Genomic DNA, 22329 nt, shown 5'->3' with positions numbered 1-22329 from the left:
GGAAGGAGTTGGTGGTGGTGGTGGGGGTCAGTACGCGTCCTAGGCAGACTTCAGGGGGAAGTGCCGACATTGTGCCGACATTCATCCGGAAGGTCTGCCGTAAAACACAGGAGAAACCTCGACAACTCAGCCGGTACGGGGATTTGAATACGCATCAGCTCTTAGCCTGGAAAGTGATCGTCCTAGCCACTACGCGCAGGAGCTGGTCATGTCGGGTCAGTATGCGTCCTGGGCAGACTTCAGGGGAAGTGCCGACGTTCTGCTGGAAAGTATGCTGGAAAACACCGGTAAAACGTCAGACAGCACAGCCGGTACAGGGATTTGAACCCGCATCAGCTTCTAGTCTGGAAAAAGATTGTCCTAGCCTACTATGCACAGCAGCTGGTCACTTCTGAAGTATTTTTGGGTGCTGGAAGATTTTAGCTGGTATTAGGGTGTGTGTGTGTGCGCACGTGGGTTTTGGGGGGTAGAGGATGGTTATGGGAAAATCCCTGCTTCCGATTGTGGGCAACCTTACTCTTTCTGCATGCTCCACTGATGCAACAGGTCAACGATTGCCGGAGAGCCAGCCAGGTCTAGGGGCGTCCGGCCAGCCAGGTTGCTCTTGCAGAGGTCCGCTCCCTCCTTGGCGAGAAAACAGGCCAGCGCATTCGTGGCATCTATCTCGGGGTTGCCCGATGCTGCCAGCTGGCTCACAATCTGTTGAACAATGCGACGAGGCAGTGTTAGTACTAGTTACTCCCTCTGACTTGCACATGGTTGTTCCTCCAAAACTGGAATTTGCGGACCGATTAGTTTTCCTGCAGCGTGTTTGAAGGTAGAATTCAAGCAATTTTTCTTAATCCGATAAGCAGAAGACAAGCACACCCTACATCCCACGGGACAGGACACTCGACGAAGGAGTGGTTTCAAACTCATCTCTAGTGTTCTTTCTACATGCCCTACATTTAGAGCCTTAACCCTGAATGCCCACTAACCTATAAAATCCTGAAGACCAAACTCACCAAAGCAGAAACATGAGCACCTATACGGGTTCGGGTGAAAACTATGTCGTGCTCGGCTCTGCCATTCGCCATCTGGAAATCTGCTCTTTCACAGAATATCACCCAATATTACTAGAGCCTGCAGTTTCAGGGTTTTACCCGATTCTTCCCTGAATTTGCACCCCGAATTGAAGGTTGCCCCTTTAGGGTGAAACCCGATTTTTACCCGGCAAATTGCCCTCACTGGGAAGTCTGTAGGAAGGCACTAACTTACTTGTTTGGCAGCAAATGCAGTCACATCACCGTTTGTACCACACCACTATAGTTAGTTTGAGTAACTGAGCCCGATTTCTCCTCGAATTTAGTGCACGTGTTTATTCACCTGATTTTTACCCTCCAAATTTAGAAAAAAATATTTCCCGAAAACTTCAGGCTCTAAATATTACCCTGCTTTACAGCTTCGAACGTAAGACCCAATTTTCACGTCCCCCCTTCAAATTTTCAGTAAAATAAACAAATAAATAAGAACAGAGGAGACGGGCGTATAAGTCAATATCAGGAGTACATGCCTAGTAAAACCTTAAAGCAATGCTTCCTTTTCTACGACACCGTGAAAAGATATGGGACATGATATGGACACTCACGCGCAAATTCAGTACAACAGAATTTCATTATGGAGGGATTGAACCGAATGTGATAGTAATTTCAGTAAAATTTTCATTAAATTGGCAGCAACGAGAACTTGGGCTTACCCCGGATATAATCGGTGCCTCTGCGGGGTCGAGATCCGCTGTCCGCACCGAGGACCTCTTGAGAAGCGCGACGTGGAGAGCCGTATCTCCGTCTTCATCTTCGGTGTTGACCTGGGATCCTGACCCTACCAATAATTCGGCGATAGAGCAGTGGCCCTGACTGACAGCCAAGAGAAGCGGCGTCTGTTGACGGTTATTCCGCACGTCTGGCTCACACTGGCCCTGAATCAATAAAAGGTGAAAAAGAAATATAAACTCAATATCTCTCTTGTTCAACAGGTGCCGCTTGCGTCGATTTCCGTCGTATGAATGTGTGTATGAGTGAGCAAAAATGTAAGAGTGAAAGGAGGGTGAGTGAGAGTGAGTGGCTGGTTTGTCGTCCCTTCAGATGACGCACCCCGAAAGTCGCTGGAGAGGCGTGTTAGCTTAGCTCAATTGGTAGAGCCCTGGACCGGTAATCCAGAAGATGTGGGTTCGATCCCTACAGCTGGCTAACCTTTTCAGTGACTTTCATCTTTCATCATTGCTTTCTTAGGCAATTTGAGGCTTTGTTTGTATCTGTCCCTTCTATGTTGTTCCAGCCTCAGAACATCAGTTTCTCTCTTGTTCAATATTCTGTCACACAGCTGATACGCTCGGACGAAACGTGTGAAATCTGCTCTATTTCCAGCTACATCATGCAAAAAGAAGAAAAAAAAAGATCCTGCTCTAGCACAAATAAAGGATAGTACATTGTGGTGTGAGGCAGAAATTTTTCTGAAGTGAAGCAAAATTCAAGAACTGAGCTCTTCTAAATTTTGAAATTTGCAAAAAATAAAAAAAAAATTTAAAAAATCAATTCCATGAGCAGTTATACTCCGGATGAGCAGGTGACGACTAAGGCAAAGTGGGCTTCACCTAACTTTAGCATGCAACGCGGCGAAGCCCACTTGCAGAATGGCAATAGTGATACCGCGCTTCAGTACTCTTAAAAATTTTTTTGCAAATTTCGAATACCGAAAATTGGTAGCGAATATCATCAGATATTCGATTCGTATTCGAACTTTTCGAATATTTGCGCAGTTCTACTAAAAAGTTGTCTGAAAATAGGAGGCGTACCTGAATGAGTAGGGTTTCCACCACAAGAAAGTGGCCGTTCAATGCTGCTAGATGCAGTGCAGCAAATCCGTCATCTTTCTTTATGTCTACAATTTGCCTAGTGCGCGACAGCAGACGTTCAACGGCACTGCAAGAAAAATGCGAGTCACACACTGTTCTACTGAAGCTAGAGAACATTTTGATGGTTGGAACCGTACACCCAGAATAGATACACTAACACGTGCCTTAGGTGACAGGGAAAAATGTAAAAACGCCTCTCGGATGTGTTGTGATAACACATGAGCAGGGAACAAGCACTGCTTTTGCCAAAGTGCATACAATATGTTTACACTTTCGAACCATGAGAGGATGTAATCACACTACTAAAGATAGGTTTTACTTCAGAAAATTATGAAACTACAAAACCCCTCTATAGTGAATGTTGGTTGGACAGCTAAAAAATGTCACTATATGAGTATTTCCACTACATCATCAGTAGAGTATACGAAGAGGGGAGTCAAGTCCTGTAGATCACATGAACAAAATACACCACATAAACTTCACTTGACAACTTCACTTTGTACCTGAGGAAGCGTGGACCTCCACGCGAAAGCTTGTACAAATTAAACTTAAACAAAAATCTTCAGTGTCGGTTTCTGTATTTTGTTTACATCATCAGTAGTTAAAAACTGGGGTTTCAAAACATTTGGGACCACAGATTTACTTCACTATATCCATGTCCTCTTGCATGTTCACTAGAGAGGCTTTACTGTACTTTGAATACACTGATACAGACTTCTACCACAGATTGAGGCCGTTTGCACTCGTGTCACGCATTATTCAAGCTAATTTTGTTAGTTGAACTCAGAAATTAGACAAGCAAACATAGTATTTTTCTGCATGAATTCGAATGCCTATCACTATGCACACTATTCCAGTCAAAGTCACAAGGTTTTTTTGCAAGATTTCTACAAGAATTTGACAACCACAACTCCGTCACTGGGTGAAGTGCTCGTTGAAATTTGCGTTTGCGGAACCCTTGGCTCCACCTTTATCACGGTGTACGATGACTAACACCCCTGCTACACGGGCAGACTTCAATGAGGATTGAACCCAATAGCCATTGAACATTTGTGTGGCGCCACCAAGCGTACAATGTGCCAGCTTCTCAAAGAGCACTGGATCCAATGCTCCCTGACAGGTCTGCACGTTACACGCGTTGTGGCGCTACGCACGCGTTCAATGGCCGTTGGGTCCAACCCTCATTGAAGCTTGCCCGAGTAGCAGGGGTATGAGCAATCCCACTTGGGGGAAACGAGACTGCAAATGTTAGAATGGTAATTAAGAATTTTACGAAAATGCCCGATGGTTTTTCCGCCGTTACAGCATTAACTGTGTTGTGCTACTGTAAAAACAGCACAAAGTACCGTGCAATGCTTAGTTACAACTATTTTTGATCTGTAGGCACTTCACTTCTATGTCAAGCGAGCTAATAAAGATTTTGTTTTCGTACGTATATCTTCATCACCCAGACGTGTGAGCACTTGCCACGGAAAACTGCAGAGTTTCTGATTCCCTGCCGCAGAATTCAACGTTTGCCGCAGCAGAAAAACCAAGCCCATAAGCAAGGCCAAACGAGCCCAATACGTCTCTGATGCTGCCAGTATGCGTTGGTAGCTCATCAGGCTTCGGAACAACTCCTTTTAGTCTGGACTACACTTAATCCTTATGAATCTCCCCCTCAAGTCTCACCCCAAAATCAAAATAACGACATAATACTGTAGTAGGAATTTACCATTGAGGTTATTGTACGAGTTAAATCACCTATTACTCACAAATTATTTCCTTTGAGTGCAGCATGATGCAACACATTGAAGCCCCTCTTGTTCTTGAGCGAGAAGTCAACTTCAGGCACATTGATGAGTAAATCAATGATCTCGAGGTTCTCCTTCGCAATAGCATCATGCAGCGCGGTGTCACCATAGGAATCCTGCGCACGATAACACATTTCCTCAGTGACGCACCCATGTTCATGATACGCTAGTATTCCACATAAAATTGCCTGCTGCAGGCTGAACAAAGCACGACACATCCGCAGACAAACTTTGCAGTTGTTTCCGTATTTCTTGCAATCCCCGTGACGGATAAATGTTAGACAATGACAAGATGTCTGCTTACTGGTTGAACACAGAGCAAAGGTCCCAGAGTAAAGCTCGCATTTTTGCCTGTGGCATATGGTGGCCGACAGAATTTCGGGACTTACGGGTGACCGGAATAAAGTCCGAATAATACGGCAGTCCGAAAAATACGGTGGTCGCAACATCAAACTTTATTTCAACCCGACTGCACTAAAGAAGTCTGTAACTGTGTCCCGCTGCGGGTGGCCCCCGCGTCTGCCCGCCTGTGAATAGCGACAGAGTGCACAAACAAACTCAACTAACCATGCACACATCAGCATAACTGCTGGAAACCAACCTGAATGTTGATGTTGAGCTGACTGCGGAACTTGAGCAGAACACGCACGCAGTTGACGTGCTGCTTATTGACGGCAACGTGAAGAGCCGTGCACTTGGCCTTGTTTACGGCATTGATATGAGCCCCCGATTTGAGGAGGCGTTCCATGATTACAGGCTGGTTGCTGAATATAAGATAATAAATAAATAAATATAAGATATAAGGTTCTATGAAAAAGCTTTTAACACAGACAGGACACCTAAAGTACAACTCCAGTGAGAGTTCGTAAATTTACACCCCCACGTTTGAACTTTTATGTACCGTAATTTCACGCGTATAAGCCGCACTGCAGGTAAGCCACGACAATACGAAGTGACTGATTTGTGCGACACAAAGGAGACCATAGAGAAGGCCATAAACCCTGTGGTCCATACTGGGGGTTCAGCATCGTGTACAACAAAGGAGGTCAGTTCTAGTTTTCAACCAAGATCCAATTGTGCCCTTGTTGTGCGTTTTTCATGGATCGACTGAAAACAAAACAAAATGAAAACAACAAAAACGAAAACTGTGTAAAAAGGCTAGTCTAATTTAGGTTTCTTAGTATCCCTGTAAAGTTTGAATTTACTGTTTACAAACTTTACTTTACTGTTACAAACTTTACAAACTGTTACTGTACAAACATTTACTGTGCGATGATATCCTGATAATACACTCCATTTATTCTTATTTATTTATGTATAGGAAATATTGCATCAGTTGGCAACACACATATATCCAAAATTAAACCAGTACATATGAATCTCTGATAATTTAGGGCACTGTATTTGCCTGCATAATTAATGCATTCAAAACTTGAGTTTCCAATTGTTGGTACTTCTTTCCCCATGTAGCTGATGCTCCCTTACTTCAGCAGCACTATCAGCACTACCACGCAGAGGCTGCCAGATCGCGTAGAGGGGGCACAGGTTCTACCCTTAGGTGGAGCAACGTTTACGGATGACGAAAGTGCATTAATTATGGGAGTGAATGCGGTAATTTTTTAAACAGTGCACAATTAGCTTTTTCCCCTTCAAATTAGACATACAGTAAATCTTGGTTATAACAGCCCCACTTATAACGAATCTTCGGTTATAACGAATGCCTCACGAACGACCGTCAAAATTTGTATGGAGTCTATGGAAATTGCCCCCGCCTATTATGAACGAATTGCTGGGGAGCCTTCGGTTACTGCGACCGAAAGAGCTCCCTCGACCACTGGAGAAGGCGAGCGCGCGACGTCAGACGCCCGCGGATTTGTCAGGCGCCGCTTGCACGTGACCTCGCTTTGCAGCCAATGCGCTGTCACCATCAGCGCGCGCTGCACGTGCACCCGTTTGTCCGATGATTAAGGCGTCATGGATGCAGGTGAAGCGGGGAACTTTGCGAAACTGCTTCAGAAAAGCTGGATTTGTTCATCAGGCACTGGCTACAGACGCCGATCGTGAAGTGGACTTTGGTGTGCGTGATACCGACACAGAACTTTGGGACAGAGCAACGGCTGCGAATCTGACTGACGGCTGTCAGTCTTTCGAGGAGTTCGCGACAGCAGATGACGACGCACAGGCCGTCGCGGACTTCAGTGATTCGGACATCATTGCCGACGTGCGCCCGCCGCCAAACGAACTTTCTGATGACGATGATGATGATGACACAGTGTCTTCCCCTCCTTACATTTTAACTACAGCGGAGGCACTCAAGTACGTTGCTTCGCTCCGCGATTTTGTGTACGCGAAGGCGCTCGCCGCGGCGCACCTGGACCACCTTGATGACTTAGAAAACGCCGTGATCTGCGCAACTGTGTATAAACAGGCGCCATTAACGATGTATTTTCAATGAACGGCATACATGACTCATGTTTCTTACACTGCTGGCCTTTTGGATCAAATTTTTTGTCCATTCCATTTATAGCGAACTTCGGATATAATGAACGGGTTGCGCGGCACCGTCGAGTTCGTTATAACAGAGATTTACTGTACTTGTTTGAAGTTTTATCACGTACATTACCCGAGGTAAAGAATATATTTCCACACAATTTAATAATGTCCTCGACTCCCAGCGTGGTCAAGCGTAATGACGACACTTCTCGGGCATAATATTACAGAACTTTACCTTTGCAAAGAGGTCGAGGAGGTATCTAGCACTGAGAGTTGAAAGACGGGCGTGTTTGTACGGGAGCATATTCCAAAAAATGGGCGAGTGAAAAAAACGACAGACGACACGGACACCACACTGCACCGTCGTCAGTGCTTGGCAATTCCAGGTACGCAAAAACTAGGAACGTGCGAATAGTGGGGTTCTCAAATTCGAATCGGATATCAAATGCTTATTCGGTTCGCAGATCAGATGTCCAATATTCGCTTTGCCGAATATTCAAGTATTATGAATAGAGCCTGAAGTTTTAGGGTTTAACCCGATTCTTCCCCGAATTTGCACCCCAAATTGAAGGTTGCCTCTTTAGGGTGAAACCCGATTTTTACCCGGCAAATTGCCCTCACTGGGAAGTCTGTAGGTTTGTACCACACCACTATAGTTAGTTTGAGTAACTGAGCCCAATTTCTCCCCGAATTTAGCATATTGGGAGTTTTTTTCACCCGAATTCGCATGAATTTAGTGCACATGTTTATTCACCCGATTTTTACTCTCCAAATTTAGAAAAAAATATTTCCCGACTCACCCTTCAGGCTCTAATTATGAACGCCATCATCCTAAAAGTGGGCTTCACCTGATGGTTCAATGCATGAGGTGAAGCCTGCTTTACGAAACTGCCAGTGCTGCAGGACCAACACAGGTGGGACGGTGTTAACAAGAATAACTTTATCTTGATGATGATGAATGGGGAGTGGGACGGTACTTTTAGTTTAAAGTAACGTTACCCAAAGTTACTCATCTGAGGAAGGGGTGGTGCCGACGGGGGACTTTGATTTGATGCCTGTGAGGTTGCCTTTAAAAAGGATAGGACTCTCGAATAATGACTATATGCCACTACCAAAAAGGGTGTCTTAAAGACATTCCTTAGGTACAAAATTTCAGCAATGGAACTTCGTCGGGCAAGAGCAAAGAAGTTAAAGGTGTGTTAGTGGCAAAGCTGAGGCAGGATGCCAATTTGTTTGTGTCACAATGACCTGTAGTTGTCCGAAACGATTACAGCCTCATCTCTATAACAAGCCACTGCCTGACACAAAATTTTGAAATGAAGATAATCACTCTGGTAAGTCGTAGACTCACCTGAAAAGCAGGAAGCAATCTCGCGTAAAATTAAAGAGTAGAGGGGCTTCCCACAGAAGAATTGCTTGTCTTTCATAAAAATTACACTAAAGATATGGGGTCCAAATTGCTAACTTTTAGTGTGAAACCCACACATTGCAAGATTTGCACACATAATTCGATATTCAATTTGGTATTCTGAATTTTTTCCCCTATTCGATTCGATATTCGATTCGACTTCAAATATTCAGATGCGTACATCCCTTGCAAAAAATTATGCGGCTCATACGTACTCAATGTGACTCGCAACTCTCATGCGTCAAAGTCATCCTAAAGGGTATGAGGACCATTTCCACGCGTCTTACCCAAAAGCAGCATAATGAAGAGCAGTGTCTCCGTCATCATCTTGAGCTTCAACGACTGCCGCACAGTTGATGAGCAGGTCGACAATTTCGGTGTGACCCTGGTGGCTGGCCACCTGGAGGGCTGTTTTTCCGGAACTTTTCTGGTTCACCTGCAGAGGCAAACAAACAAACGAAATGTACTTATCTTCTCCCGGAATATTGGTTTTTGTGGCTTTCGATATTTTCTGTGGTTTTTGCACGTTATTTTCTCAGTACAACGCGTTGCTTACCCTCTCAGGAAACATGGCCAAGTGTTCCCTGACAAATTCAAGGTGACCCTGAGCTGCCTCTCGCACCAGACGGTCGAGGGCTGTGGTGTCCGTCTGCTGCTCGGCAAGCAAATGTGATAGGAGGGGATCTTCAGAGGAAGAAAGAAAGAAAGAAAGAAAGAAAGAAGAAAAAAAAAAAGCATTTGTTAGGTGTCCCATATCCAGTTGTTATACGAGAGTACAGTGAAATCAATAAAGTGCCCTGAAATTGCAAATACACCAAACAAGTCAGGACGTCTAACTGCAAAGTCCTTATTGGCTCAATGGTGAAAATGCTTCATATCGTCCTCATGAAAGGCCATGCCCATGCCATGCCATGTAACATTTAAATGGTGATAGATCGTGAGGGCATTCATGAAAGCTGAACCCTTTGATGTGCTTTTCCATCCACTCCATCAAGCATATGCATGCACATTTGAGTGCATGAACAGAGGCTGAAGTTTTAGGGTTTTACCCGATTCTTCCCCGAATTGAAGGTTGCCTCTTTAGGGTGAAACCCGATTTTTAACTGGCAAATTGCCCTCTCTGGAATGTCTGTAGGTATGCACCATCTTACTTGTTTGGCAGAAAAATGTAGTTGCATCACCGTTTGTACTAAACCGCTACAGTTAGTTTGAATAACTGAGCCCGATTTCTCCCCGAATTTAGCGTAATGGAAATTTTGTCACCCGAATTCGCATAAATTTAGTGCACATGTTTATTTACCCGGTTTTTACCCCCCGAATTTAGAAAAAAATATTTCCCGAAAACTTCAGGCTCTATGCATGAATCAAGAATCCGATCACCGCGACTAACATAAAATGTGCTACTTTCCCCATATTTTTCCCTTTCCTGTGACTCCTCGTGTACCTGTGCTCAATCATCTTTTTTTTACAGGAAATCAGCAGTTTCTCTGATGCACAGGCACTCACAGCACTGTGCATGTGCGACATTATGCTGTACTTCTGCATCTGACAAATGAAAACAAAAATTTACAAAAAGTTTCTCACTGGCATGCTCCTCCCTCGTATTCGCAGTCATGGTGTTGCTGAGTTCCGTCGCGGAACCAGGCACTTGGATGACGCAGAGTGGGTTGAAAGTCCACGTCTGACCTTCCACGTTGACCCTGAGGTCTCCGTCAGTGTACACCTTGGTCACCTTGCCCAATTTGCCTAGGCACTGAAACATATAGGACTCCTCAGATTGTACGTAATAGTATAGCAACCTCACACGTAGAAGTAGTTCACGTTAGGAATCTGCCTTAAACTTTTCGTGGCCACCAAAGCTTGGGAAATCTTAACTGGGATTCAATGCTATAACAACACAATGCTGAAAAAGTGAACCAGAGATTGTTACTTTTCCTGGTAAACATGTAAAGGTAACATGGCTGTTCAATGTTGAAGACCTGGACTCTTTGTCATTACTCTGTATGCTTACGCCGATGCGTTTCAAGGTGCTTTGTCTTCCAAATCAGGGGCAAAAATCGGATTCTAATTTGGAAGATGTAAAACAATGTAAAGCCTGGCGATATCACATCAAACAGCGGATTTTCCAGTAGGAAAGTGAAAAGAGAAAGTGAAAAGAGAAAGTGAAAAGAAAGTGAAAAGAAAGTGAAAAGAAAGTGAAAAGAAAGTGAAAAGAAAGTGAAAAGAAAACCATACGAACTGGCAAGGGGTAGTGCTGATGCGAAGTATTTAGTCTAGAAGAAATCTGCGAATTTCCAGTACGAATAGAATATTGCAGATATTCGGTTCATATTCATATTTGAAAATTCGATAACTGAGCACTCCAAATATTAGAACAGGGCTCAGCTGGACAGTTGCCTTCGCTTCAGGCTTGACGCGGATTCCTGATGTTCTGCGAAAATGTAGCAGGATGTAGCAGGATTGGTGCAGTTTGGTGCAGCAATCACATCACTGCAATCTGAACTTTCAATATTTGTGTGGACCTAGTTCTGGGCATTTCACAAACTGCTGTTTGTTGCTTTCTTTTTCTCCTCTTTCACTTTTGGCCGCATGAATGATGGGAGTCGGACCTTCTTGCAAAAGGCGCATTTTCACTGTCCCTTTCAACGTAATCAAACAGCAACAAGAAGGTGCGTTGTGACGTGAATAACTTTTCCAGGCATGCATAACTCAAAAAGATATGTTCCCAAAGGAATTCATATGGACCTCCACATTCTTTTTAACAAAGCATGTTGTTTGCAATGGCATGAATGCAATAATTTCTTAAAATTTTTATTTGCCCATCAAAAAAAAAAGTCTCTACCCAATTAACGAATTTTACCCCACTAAGTACAGAGTCGATATGGACTCACAGTCTTCATGGCATCAATGTATTCGCCATGGCCAACTTGCAGTTCCTTGAGGCGAGGCAAGTCATCACTTATCCGCACCATATCACCCATGGAAAACATCACCACCTGGAGAGAATCAAGTCAGGCACGGGTTACGATTCCCAAAAACATCACCCTCAACGATGTTTCAAAACGAATTTCTAAAAATTGGAGCATTCAACAATGAGTGCATGAACTGTAAAATCACTGTAATAGCTCAAACAACAGAGCGGAAACAACGTAGAAGGGTAGAAAATCGAGTGAGCCGGTGAGGAAATGTTGAGGGAAGCGCCTCAGGACGAGAGCCACCAATACCTCGAATAGAGGGCGCCTTCCTAAAAATTGGCATGGTATATAATGGGCTTGGGATGATGATTCAAGTGTACTGTAAAATCCATCCAGTCTTCTACGACAGAGGTGAACAAACTGCACCCCAAAGGCACTTGGTTCAGGTGCAGAAGGGGATTACGTGAACTAATGAATCTTTACGCCAGAGCCGGTTACAAAGGTACAAAGTTCACAACGAAGAGTACAAACAACGGAACAAAATGGGACGACAAGCAGACATGGACAAACGTTCCCAAAGATTAGTGGTTACTTGCGGGAAGTTTCCATTTGTATTCATTGCATTCACATTAATTGTGACTTTAAACGCAAGTCTTTACGCTGGGCGGTTGTTTAGACAAAAATTCTTCTTGGAAGAGAGATTACACATTATAAGAGACTCGCAATGGAGGTAAATGCTAGACAGCTCAGAACCCCATCCTTAGGGCAAAATATCACCATGCATGCTGTATGGCTATATTGGGGAGGCCCTATGGCCATTCATGGGCACCAGAAAAATAGAAATAAATAAATAAATATGTACAGCAACGCACGGCTACCTTCACAGTAGGGGTATTTATTTACTATTTCTGAAAGTAAGGCAGAGGGGCAATATAAATTTTTTAAACTCTCTTAAAAAGGATGTTGGGTTACCTTTGTAAGAGCATCAGGATGGACAGTCCACCTGTTGTTGCATCCTTCGTACTGAACACGAATATCACCTCTGTCCGTAACTCTATGTACCACACCTATTTTTCCGACAACCTGCGGGGGAAGCATCGAACGAGGCAGTCTTACAAAATTGTAAAGACATATAACGGTACGCTTGAACAAGTATTCGAGGCTGTGGCTACTTTTCTAAGGTACAGACGCAAGTAGCGTCACTAAAACCGGCATTCACATAGTAGGTCTCTTCCATTTGGCTTCCACTTGCTCTGGAAAGTTCTGCTACAGAGTTATAGGAGTGCAATTTCGAGTTCAAACAGTTCAAGTACACTAGTGCTCCACAGTATCTTCAAAAACAATTTGAGCAAGTACAATATGATAAACAGAAAGCAGCCACAGACAAGCTCAAGGAAGCGCACAAACAAACTGCTGCGCTTCCTTGTCCTTGTCCCTGGCTGCTTTCTGTTCATCATTATTAGGGCCTGACTTTTTAGGGTTAAACCCGTATCCGCCCGATATTTACCCCCCGAACAAAATCTGTAAAATTCGGGTTTAACCCGAATCTACCCGAAAACATCCGGGTCGCGTGGCACACTCATAAGCGTGCATTAAAATAAAGTTTGATAACATTGCTAAACATTAGTTCCATGTTAAGACAAATTTTTATTAAACAAACAAAAATCACCCGAATTCCTGACGACAGAATATGCCGTAACGGGATTTAACCCGAATACACCCGAATTTTCAAATGAAAAATATCACCCGATATTTACCCCCCGAATTTGGCCAAAAATAAAACCCGAAAAAGTCAGGCCCTAATCATTATGTACTGTTACCAACTACTCCACATTTTGACGCTAGTTGAGCAAGTACAGAAGCCTTGTTGTCGGCACTCTACACCATTGTCCCGCTCCCAATGCAAGCTGACAGGCATCTTGTTACTCATCGCCATGATGTCCACACATTCTAAAGTCTGTTTGCTTGCAAGCAATGATGATCCGTTGCCATATTCGTAACCATTCCCATTTACCGTAACTGAAGTTCCCCGGCTTAAATAACACCCATACTTACACCATGAAAATACATAACCTGAAAACAGAACCTGGAAGGGCACCACGTATGAGCAACAAATTTCCTGACTAAAGTGAGAACCGTAATCACTTAACATTCCCAAGCAATAATGTAGGTAGTTGCGAGGCACTAACCTCTGTCATTCGTGGGTTCCAGCCCCCATGGCCATCTTGCATGATCTTCAGCGACTCGATATCCAGCAGCATTTTCACCCGGTCTCCCACACTGAACTGTGAGTGCCTAGTTTGTCTACTGGAACATGCTTCGGTGTCTACTGTGACGCCTACACCTGATGGGACCCAGCAGATCAGCATTAAAGGGGGCAATAAACGGGCATACACCCTAACAACACAGAATATCCTATGGATGTACGAATCCTTTACGAAATTATTCGCACATTCAGATGATATTAGGTGTTGTTGGGGCATAGGGCCCTTAGTTTTAGGGTAAGACCCAGTAGAACCCTGTTTTCCACCCCCGATTTGCGTCATTGCTTCGGGTAAAACCCCCAAAACAAACAAGAAACAAACTTTGTAAAGTGTCAATTCAGCCACCAATACGGAGAACACTAAGCGTTGGACATTCAGCAGAGCTGTTCCACATCTTATGTCAATCTGAAGTGCTAGAAGCGCTCATTTTTTATGTGCCACTTTCCCACCCGATATCACTCGATTTTACCCTGCTTTACGGATCCTGATATAAAATCTGGTCTTAACCCCCCCCCCCCTCCTCGTTACTGAAAAAATATAAAACCTAAAAACACAGTGCCCTAGGTATACAAGGTGCACTTTCTAAAAATGCATTGTTGTGATATGTTGCCGACGGAACGTTTTCCAAAAATTGTTCTCCCAATAACGTAAATATAATGGCTCCAAACCAACCGAACATTCACTGCACTCTTTCGTGCTCATGCCCCCCAAGTAATTTTGACGTCGCGCACCATCAACCATTCAGAATGTGGGACGCTTATCCGCTGATTTTGTTCCGACTAAATTCATTTGACTAAATTCATTTTCTAGTGTGTCCGACTGTTTCAAAAATTAAAATATTCCGGTCGCGTTATTTCAGGCACCCATTATTCCGATCACACATTCTATTCAACTGTGTTTTTCGCCCAGTCAGTCCTGTAAGTCGACCGAGCTTGTGCCCCTGCAGTTTTCAGTGTGAGCAAAAAGGGTTACGCACAGCTTCTGGTCAGAAAAAATACATAAGTAAGGTGTCATACCAAGTACAGGCAGGTGATCTCTGTAAAAATATCCCCCTGGAGCGTCCTGAATGTACTTCAGGTCGACCTTGCCCTTGTGACCCAGGCGATAGACATTTGTGGATCCAGACGACCAAGTAACGCTTGCCACGCTCCGACCCGACTCAGTCTCCCATCCTCGGATGTCGATCACCTTCCCCGTTTTTCCTTCACCACCTGGTTATACAAATTACAGCATTCCTGCTAAGGCTGTGTGTGTGAAACTGCGAGTGTTTTATAACTTGAGCCTGAAGTTTTAGGGTTTAACCCGTTTCTTCCCCGAATTGAAGGTTGCCTCTTCTGGTTGAAACCCGATTTTTACCTGGCAAATTGTCCTCACTGAAACATCTGTAGGAATGCACGCTAGCTTATTTCGCAGCAAACACAGTTTGTACCAAACCAGTATAGTTTGTTTGAGTACTAGAGGCAGATTTCTCCCTGAATTTAGCATACTGGAAGTTTTTCCACCCGAATTCACAGGAATTCAGAGAACATGTTGATTTCCCCGAGTTTTACCCACCGAATTGTGAAAAAAATATGTCCCAAAAACTTCAAGCTCTATTCGTAACTGCCAACAAAGCACCTCTGATCATGTTTCATTAAAGGACAGTCTGAAGCATGAAGAGCATGATGATATGACAAGATACGATAAAGTGCAATTGGTTTTGTCCTCAATCGGTGGCCTCGATGTATGCCAGAACAGGGGAGGAAGCTGCTGATAGTGATGTCGCTGCAATAAAAGTCCTGTCATTAAAACTGAATTATAAATATTTTAATGCAAACTGAATTCTTGCATGTGAAATCCCTGTCTCGATCTCACTCTTGACATTGAATTGTTTATGTCTTTTGTAGGGGTGTGCGAATCCAAATATTTGAGTCAAATCGAATCGAATGGGAGAAAAAAAAAAGACATTTACTGTATCAAATATCGAATATTCGTGTAAATTTTACAATATATGGTTTTTGCACAAAAGGTTTGCAATATGTAGTCCATGGCTTTAGTGTAATTTTTCTGTCACTAACTGGCGCAGGAGAGAGACACAATTATCCTGTGGGCGTCCTATGGTAGTGTTTCCTGCCTTTCACTTGAGTCTATAACTGGGGTAATTATCTCGATATCGAAATTTGATGTCAGGCAGTGGCATGTTACACAGATGAGGCTGTGTAGCTGCTTCTGGACATCCACAGGTCACATGTGAAACAAGCAAATTGGTGTCCTGCCTCAGCTTTGCAATGAACATCCTTTAGCTTCTTTGCTGGAGTGAGTGACTCTCCCTGGGGAAGTTGTGTTGCTAAAATTTTGAATGTAAGGGACATCTGTAAGACAACCTTTTTGCTCCTGGGCTGCAAGCATTTTTTAAGAGTCAGCTTTTCAAAGGCAACCTCCTGGACGTCCTGTCAACGTCCCCCGCCAGCACTGCTGAAGTGCATGCGGGAGGTACGCAGCCCCTTCCTTAGGCGAAACATACATAAATAACTTTGGCTAACATTATCTTAAGCTGAACAAAAATGGTTTGCTTCTGTTGGTCTGACAGCAATGGTTGTTTTGTAATGTGGGCTTCACCTCATGCAGGGAAGCATCAGGTGAAGCACACTTTCAGAGAGTTCAGAGTGTTCAAATTTCATATTCAGGGATGAGTCGAATATTCGGGAAACCAAATATCGGATATTGGATTCGCGAATCGAATACTTCGAGTGATTGATAATCGGTTCAAATTCAAATATGTCTGTATACACCCGGTATTCTGAGCCGCAAATCATCATGCTATCCTACTGCCTCCCAAAGAAAAAATAAAAAAGCTTACCGTCTTGGAGGCCCCAATCCCAATCAGGGCCACGAACAACCTTGGCACCAACAAAGATTCCCCTTGCTGCTATTTTAACGGCTCCCTGTCTTTTGAGCATCTCCACGCTACGGGAAAAAAGGCAGCAAACTTCAGCACAGGTTTTTTCCAGCATGTTTGGTTATGCTTCTACTTATGTATCATAATGAGGGCCCTGTGTTCTAGGGTAAAACCCATTTTTACCCCATATTTGCACCACCGTCACATACAGTAAAACCCACACATTCAGCATGGCTGTTTCGCATCTTGTGTTAATCTACGGTATGGGAGACGCTCTCCTTTCTGTTTCAGACCCGAAAGTCTGCTTTTCCACGCGATATCGCGCGATTTTACCGTTTTACAGATGCTGAAATAAAACCCCATTTTTACCCCCCCCCCCCCCCCGAATTTCAAAATCCATAAAACCGAAAAACACACAGGGCCCTAATCGACACCTGGGGTCAAGGCGTAACAGCCGAACGTGCACATGCTACAGAGACGCGCGAAGATATAGCGGAGCAATAGATACCCTGTAGAAGCTGCAGTGTCGAAACGTATGAAAGGATGCGTAAGGTCGTGTTTGTCTGCCATGTAGCACGTAGTGCACAGGTCAAAGTCGTAACACCGCGCACATTTCCACCGTGTGCCGCAGATGCCTTGTTTACAGCAGGAATCGCAGATAATGTTTGGGTGCTTGATACCTGTTGCAATGGAAAGGAAAAAAAAAAAAAAAAAGTGACAAATTAGGTTTGCAGGGTCACAAAGAAAATTTCAGGAGGCGATCACATATGGATAGGGAGTGACTTTTTCGGGTTAAACGCCTTTTTCAGATTTGGGGGGGGGGGGGGGGGGGAAATTGGGCGCTATCTTTAAATCTGTAATTCGGGGAGAAATCTGGCGATAATTGTTATCGGGTGTTTTTGTTTCTCCTCTTGTCTATTAAGTCACTTCCTAATCTCTCTTTTTCTTTTTTTTTTTCCGGGATCGTGACCTTCCAGCGGCAATCCCCGAAGGCATAGACAGTGTTGACACACATGGGTGTATTGCTGGAAACGTATAAGTGACCCATTCTTACATGTGTTACACGTGGCGACCTTTGTTTGGCTTCAGTGGAAACGTCACTTGAGGATTTCATAGTGACAGGAATTCGGGGAGAAATCGGGTTTAACCCGAATTGGTCGGAGGCCAGTTCGGGGTGGGGGAATAACCGGGCGGAATCGGGTTTAACCCGAAAAAGTCACTCCCTATATATGGATGACTGTTACAGAGAAACAGACAACGGAACCAAACCTTCAGCAAATTCGGAACCAAAACACATTTTTGGACCCCATCTTCCATGATGAAAAAAAATGCTTGGTGATGAGTAGGAAAATGAATTGGATGATATGAAGGCAGCTTACGCTAGCCCTTTTTCTTCGCTACAGAAAAAAACGCAGCCAGAAAAAAGGGACGACGCGCAACATCCGCTTACTAACAACTGACAGAATTTAATGCGACAGAAAACGAGGAAAAAGCAGGGGCAGTGACAGAAAAAAAAACAGTCTCGTTCCTGATTATCTTCCTGCCCGGCGGTCTTGCAGAGTGTGTCGCGCAGGAAGGTAATCACTTGCGGCGATAAGTCGATCGAAGGTTGACTCACGCGGACTTCCTTCTCATGAGTGGATATGACGCAAGCCTCCACTATCTCGCACGTTTTGCAAATATTGTCTCTATAGTAGTGTTCCGATACCAGGAATAGCACCCGCATGTTTTACGATAATATTGCCACCTTTGCTCGTTTGCTCTACGTTTTTTGTCGTTCATTTAAAAATTGACTATGATCAGATTTTTAAATTTTTTTTTCACGATTTATTTTTGCTTATGCACAAACTCGCTTGCCCGCATTTCGGGAATCTTATCTAAAAGTGGGACCTCGGGATGTCAGTGCGAGGCAAAAGAGTTATTTATCACGATCAGGGGCGCATCCAGGGAATTCCCCCCCCCCTCCCCAACATAAAAAACAAAACAAAAAAAGAACGGGGGGCGGGGGAATATGTCCCATGGTGGTCTACCGCATTTTCGTTTCAAAAGCTGATACACGGTATGCCTGCAACCTTATTTATTGCTTTCCCTGTTGGAAAGCTAATCACAGCAACCTTAACTGGGTAATTTTATTTTATTTATTGTTTCCCATTCTCAATCCGGCGGTTTAGAGAGACAATGATAGCCGGCACAAAGGCTCGAGTGTTTTTTGCGCGAAAATGTGCGCGGAGGGGGAGTGCTCGGGAGGGGAGCCCGGGCCCCCCTGGATCCCCCCCCATGATCACAACACACTCTGTGTATTTACAGGGACAACATAGGCGGAACCGAATAACTCTCGCGTTTCTTCCGCGAGCCTAAAAAAAAATACAGCGCGTCAACACGATCGCCATTCTGCTGGTAGCACTCTACAGCGCTCGCTAACAACAACTGCACTTGCCTACTGGGGCGTTGTCGAGCACCCGCAGGTCGTACGCCCCCTGGTATCCGACACGGTAGTTGGTACGGGAGCCCGAATCCCACTGCACCACCACGGTGCGGTCGGGTGAGGTAGAGCTGCCGGGTTTGCCAATTTCCACGACCGTGCCCACGTGGCCCTCTCCGCTGTCTTGGTTTCCCCACTTCCAGTCGGGGCCGCGTACCACTCGCAGCCCCAGTTCCACTGTCATCTCTGATCGCTGTTATCTGAGGAACATCCTGAAAGCAGGGGATTCGAGTTTGTACGTGCACATTTCAGGAGGAAGACGGTATTTAGTGACACAAAAAAACACATCTATAGCGAGTCACAATTGAGCGGCTCTCTGCAATAGTGGTGTAAGTGAAAATTTGTATGCTGAAGAAATAGGAAAAACTGGAAATAATGAAACCTTTTACTGTACTCATTTTCAAACGCAGCAGTAAACATGTTTTTCGCACGTGCATGCAAAGTAGGTCCGTATCTACCGATTTTTGTCGAAAGCAATGCAAATTGGTTTACATCCCTATTGCAGAGAGGCATTTAACTGAGAACACTAGGTAGCTCTACAGGAAGTTTTTTTTAATAAAAAGTATAAAAAAAACTGTGAGTGCAGCACAGATGTCATGTTTGCACTATTCGAGTTTTACGGTCTGGTGAACAAGAATTAATGAATTTTAGGTACTTGGTCATCTTGTAGTTACATACTTTCTTCATAAGAATGTCCACCGTATAACTCAACTTCAAAAACGACATCTATGCTGCTCTCATTGCCTTTTTATTTAAAAAAAAAACTGTAAAGGATTTTTAAAAAACATGCCCAGTACAATGCAATCCCGGCATAAAATACACATCAAGTAGAGCTGTGCGAATCATCTTAGAACCTAAACGAATATGGAGCGAATATGAAAGGAATGCCAGGCGAACAGTTATGTACATGCAGCAAATGGGAAGCGAGCAGTTATAAATGTAAGAGGAACTGCAGACCACTCATAAGCGCAGACTCGAGAGGTTTTAGTTCTGCCAAACAACTGCAACTCATTCCATCTCCATGTACATCCTCTTCCTGCTTTCCGTTCGTAACAAATCTCGTATGCACGAAGCGAATTTGAAGCAAACGGTTGTATGCAGCGAAAAATGAAATGTAACTGAAATGAATGTATATATTGATATGCAGCATACATACGTGATATGCGGATGTGGTCCTTCGTATGAAGTGACACTCATTTCGTTTTGTACCCTCCCTTATGGTGCTTTGGACAGGTTCGGCTCATGAACATATAATTATTTGTTTTAGTATTTAAAAAAAAAAGTGAATATTTGCATAGCTCTAGTCACAAGTTTCACTTCCTGATACATAATGGAAGATTGTTGTATTCATACAGGGGTGTCCAACAACAGGATGTCATTTAAATCTTAAAAATAGGTTTCCACTACAGAAAAAGATGGAGCTATATACACACTCATAACGTGTGCCACACATTATGCCAATTTCTAATCACATAATTTATTAGTTAGGTTTATGTACATATTCACATATTTATTAACTACAAAATTAGCCAAGCAAATTAGCAGCATTGTCTTCATGGATTCAGAAGCCACACACACAGTAACACGCTATTGCACACACACACACTTGCAGTCAAAATCGCTGGGTTTTTCACAAAATTTCTAGAATAATTTGACACCCAAAACTCTGCCACTGGGTCAAGCACGCTGGGCGAAATTTTCGTCTGCGGAACTGTTGGTGGAATGAGGCAAAGTGGAAAGAATGACACGGTAGTTTCATTCCATTCAAGGACCTTGTCGTGCAACCCGTCATTATCAGCGGCAGGAGGGCGATGGCTAACGAAATACTTACTGATAAGGGGCGAAAGGCGTGATCGTGGCGTGGTTTGTTTCCTTCTCGCACGGGACTGAAGGGTGCTTGGGCAGAGCCAGCAGTTCCGCAAACGTAAATATCAGTGAGCGCACTTCATATGGTGGCGGCGGATTTTCGGGAGTCAAATTCTTCTGGAAGTCTTGCCATATACCCTGTGATTTTGACTGGAATAGTGTATAGTGGCCATAAGCTTTAGAATTCATCAAGAAAAATGCTACCTTTGCATGACTAATTTTCTAGTTCAATCCACAAAGTTAGCTTAATTAATGTGTGACACAAATACAAACCGCCGATATGTGTGGCAAAAACCTTTCTGAGTGCCTACGGAGCAGTTTCAAATTTTTATGTAGCAAAACCTACGTGCAATAATTAAATAACATCCTTTTGTCGGACATCTTGTATATGTCTGCATTGAGCGGTTTGCCATCAACAGGGGAAGACGTACTAAATTAATCGCTTCTTCGTGCATACGATGACGAGACTTTGTCCCTTAGGCTCTTGGAGGCTCAATGTGTTGTGTCTGCCACGGCTCATTTGCCTATCTAAACATTGTTTGGTATGCAAGTCCGTATCACATGATAGAAATAAATAAAATAATATCTAGTAGACACTGAATATTTTGCAAATAATAAGGCATATGGGGAGTTTTTATGAGCATATAAACATAAAAAAAGAGAAGGTCTTGAATATAAACATACATGACGCTTTCAGACGGCAATAAGAACTAGCAAATACGTAGTTGTGATTAGTATATTGGTCGTAACATTGTTGCGCATGCCAATCTGTACTTTCCAATCGCGTAATTAACATGTGAAGGAACTAATGCGCGGTAAACAGTGTTGAACAAGTCTCTTTTAAATACACATGATATCCCGCTTCAAACTGAGCAGTAAACACAGGTCATGCAGGAGCAGCAAATACAAGGGATGAGGAAAGATGGAAGTCACTGAGAAGGTTAACCAGCTGTAGGACCCAAACCCACATCTTCTGGATTACCTCCCCAGCGACAGCACCACAGAAATAATAAAGTATTTAGTAATAGTAAGTATTAAAAGTATTGCACACGAGCATGGAATACCATTCACAGAAAGACATATTACGCATGTGCTTTACTTGTTGCAATACAGAAATAATTCTATTGTTCTACCTACAGGCGTGAGCCTACACTATATGCCTTGCTTCATAGGCATGTATCCTGTGCACATGAATATGGAACCGCTGAACAAGCCATGTAGGGGGGACGTAGTACGCGTACAGCATATATTGTAACGAGCTTGTTGACAAAATCCGAAAAGTACAATGCAACAAGTATGTCATTTTCATGACAGATGCTGAGCCACCATGCCATCCA

The 22329-nt window shown here is 43.7% G+C and overlaps 1 protein-coding gene across 6 annotated transcripts in view; it reads right to left on the bottom strand.

Moving 5' to 3' along the window:
• The window catches only part of LOC135370338 (E3 ubiquitin-protein ligase MIB2-like), a 32077-nt gene that overhangs the window by 8219 nt on the left and 1529 nt on the right, over positions 1-22329 (bottom strand). For 3 of the 6 annotated variants that reach the window (XM_064604061.1, XM_064604058.1, XM_064604060.1), the window contains exons 2-17: positions 20958-21142; positions 19082-19338; positions 17153-17324; positions 16606-16712; positions 14783-14977; positions 13692-13846; positions 12475-12585; positions 11479-11583; positions 10172-10340; positions 9144-9271; positions 8875-9023; positions 5288-5450; positions 4648-4802; positions 2834-2960; positions 1736-1957; positions 518-699 (exon numbers count right to left, since the gene is read on the bottom strand). In XM_064604061.1, the coding sequence (XP_064460131.1) occupies positions 518-699; positions 1736-1957; positions 2834-2960; positions 4648-4802; positions 5288-5450; positions 8875-9023; positions 9144-9271; positions 10172-10340; positions 11479-11583; positions 12475-12585; positions 13692-13846; positions 14783-14977; positions 16606-16712; positions 17153-17324; positions 19082-19310 (2369 nt within the window). In that variant the 5' untranslated portion in view covers positions 19311-19338; positions 20958-21142. The remainder of the gene's footprint in view (positions 1-517; positions 700-1735; positions 1958-2833; positions 2961-4647; positions 4803-5287; positions 5451-8874; positions 9024-9143; positions 9272-10171; positions 10341-11478; positions 11584-12474; positions 12586-13691; positions 13847-14782; positions 14978-16605; positions 16713-17152; positions 17325-19081; positions 19339-20957; positions 21143-22329) is intronic. The other 3 variants (XM_064604062.1, XM_064604059.1, XM_064604063.1) reach the window with 1 other exon arrangement.

Source organism: Ornithodoros turicata, chromosome 10 (assembly GCF_037126465.1).
Source record: "Ornithodoros turicata isolate Travis chromosome 10, ASM3712646v1, whole genome shotgun sequence".
Lineage (NCBI taxonomy): Eukaryota > Metazoa > Arthropoda > Arachnida > Ixodida > Argasidae > Ornithodoros > Ornithodoros turicata.
Note: the sequence above shows the minus strand (reverse complement) of the source record. Positions and strands in the feature narration are given on the sequence as shown.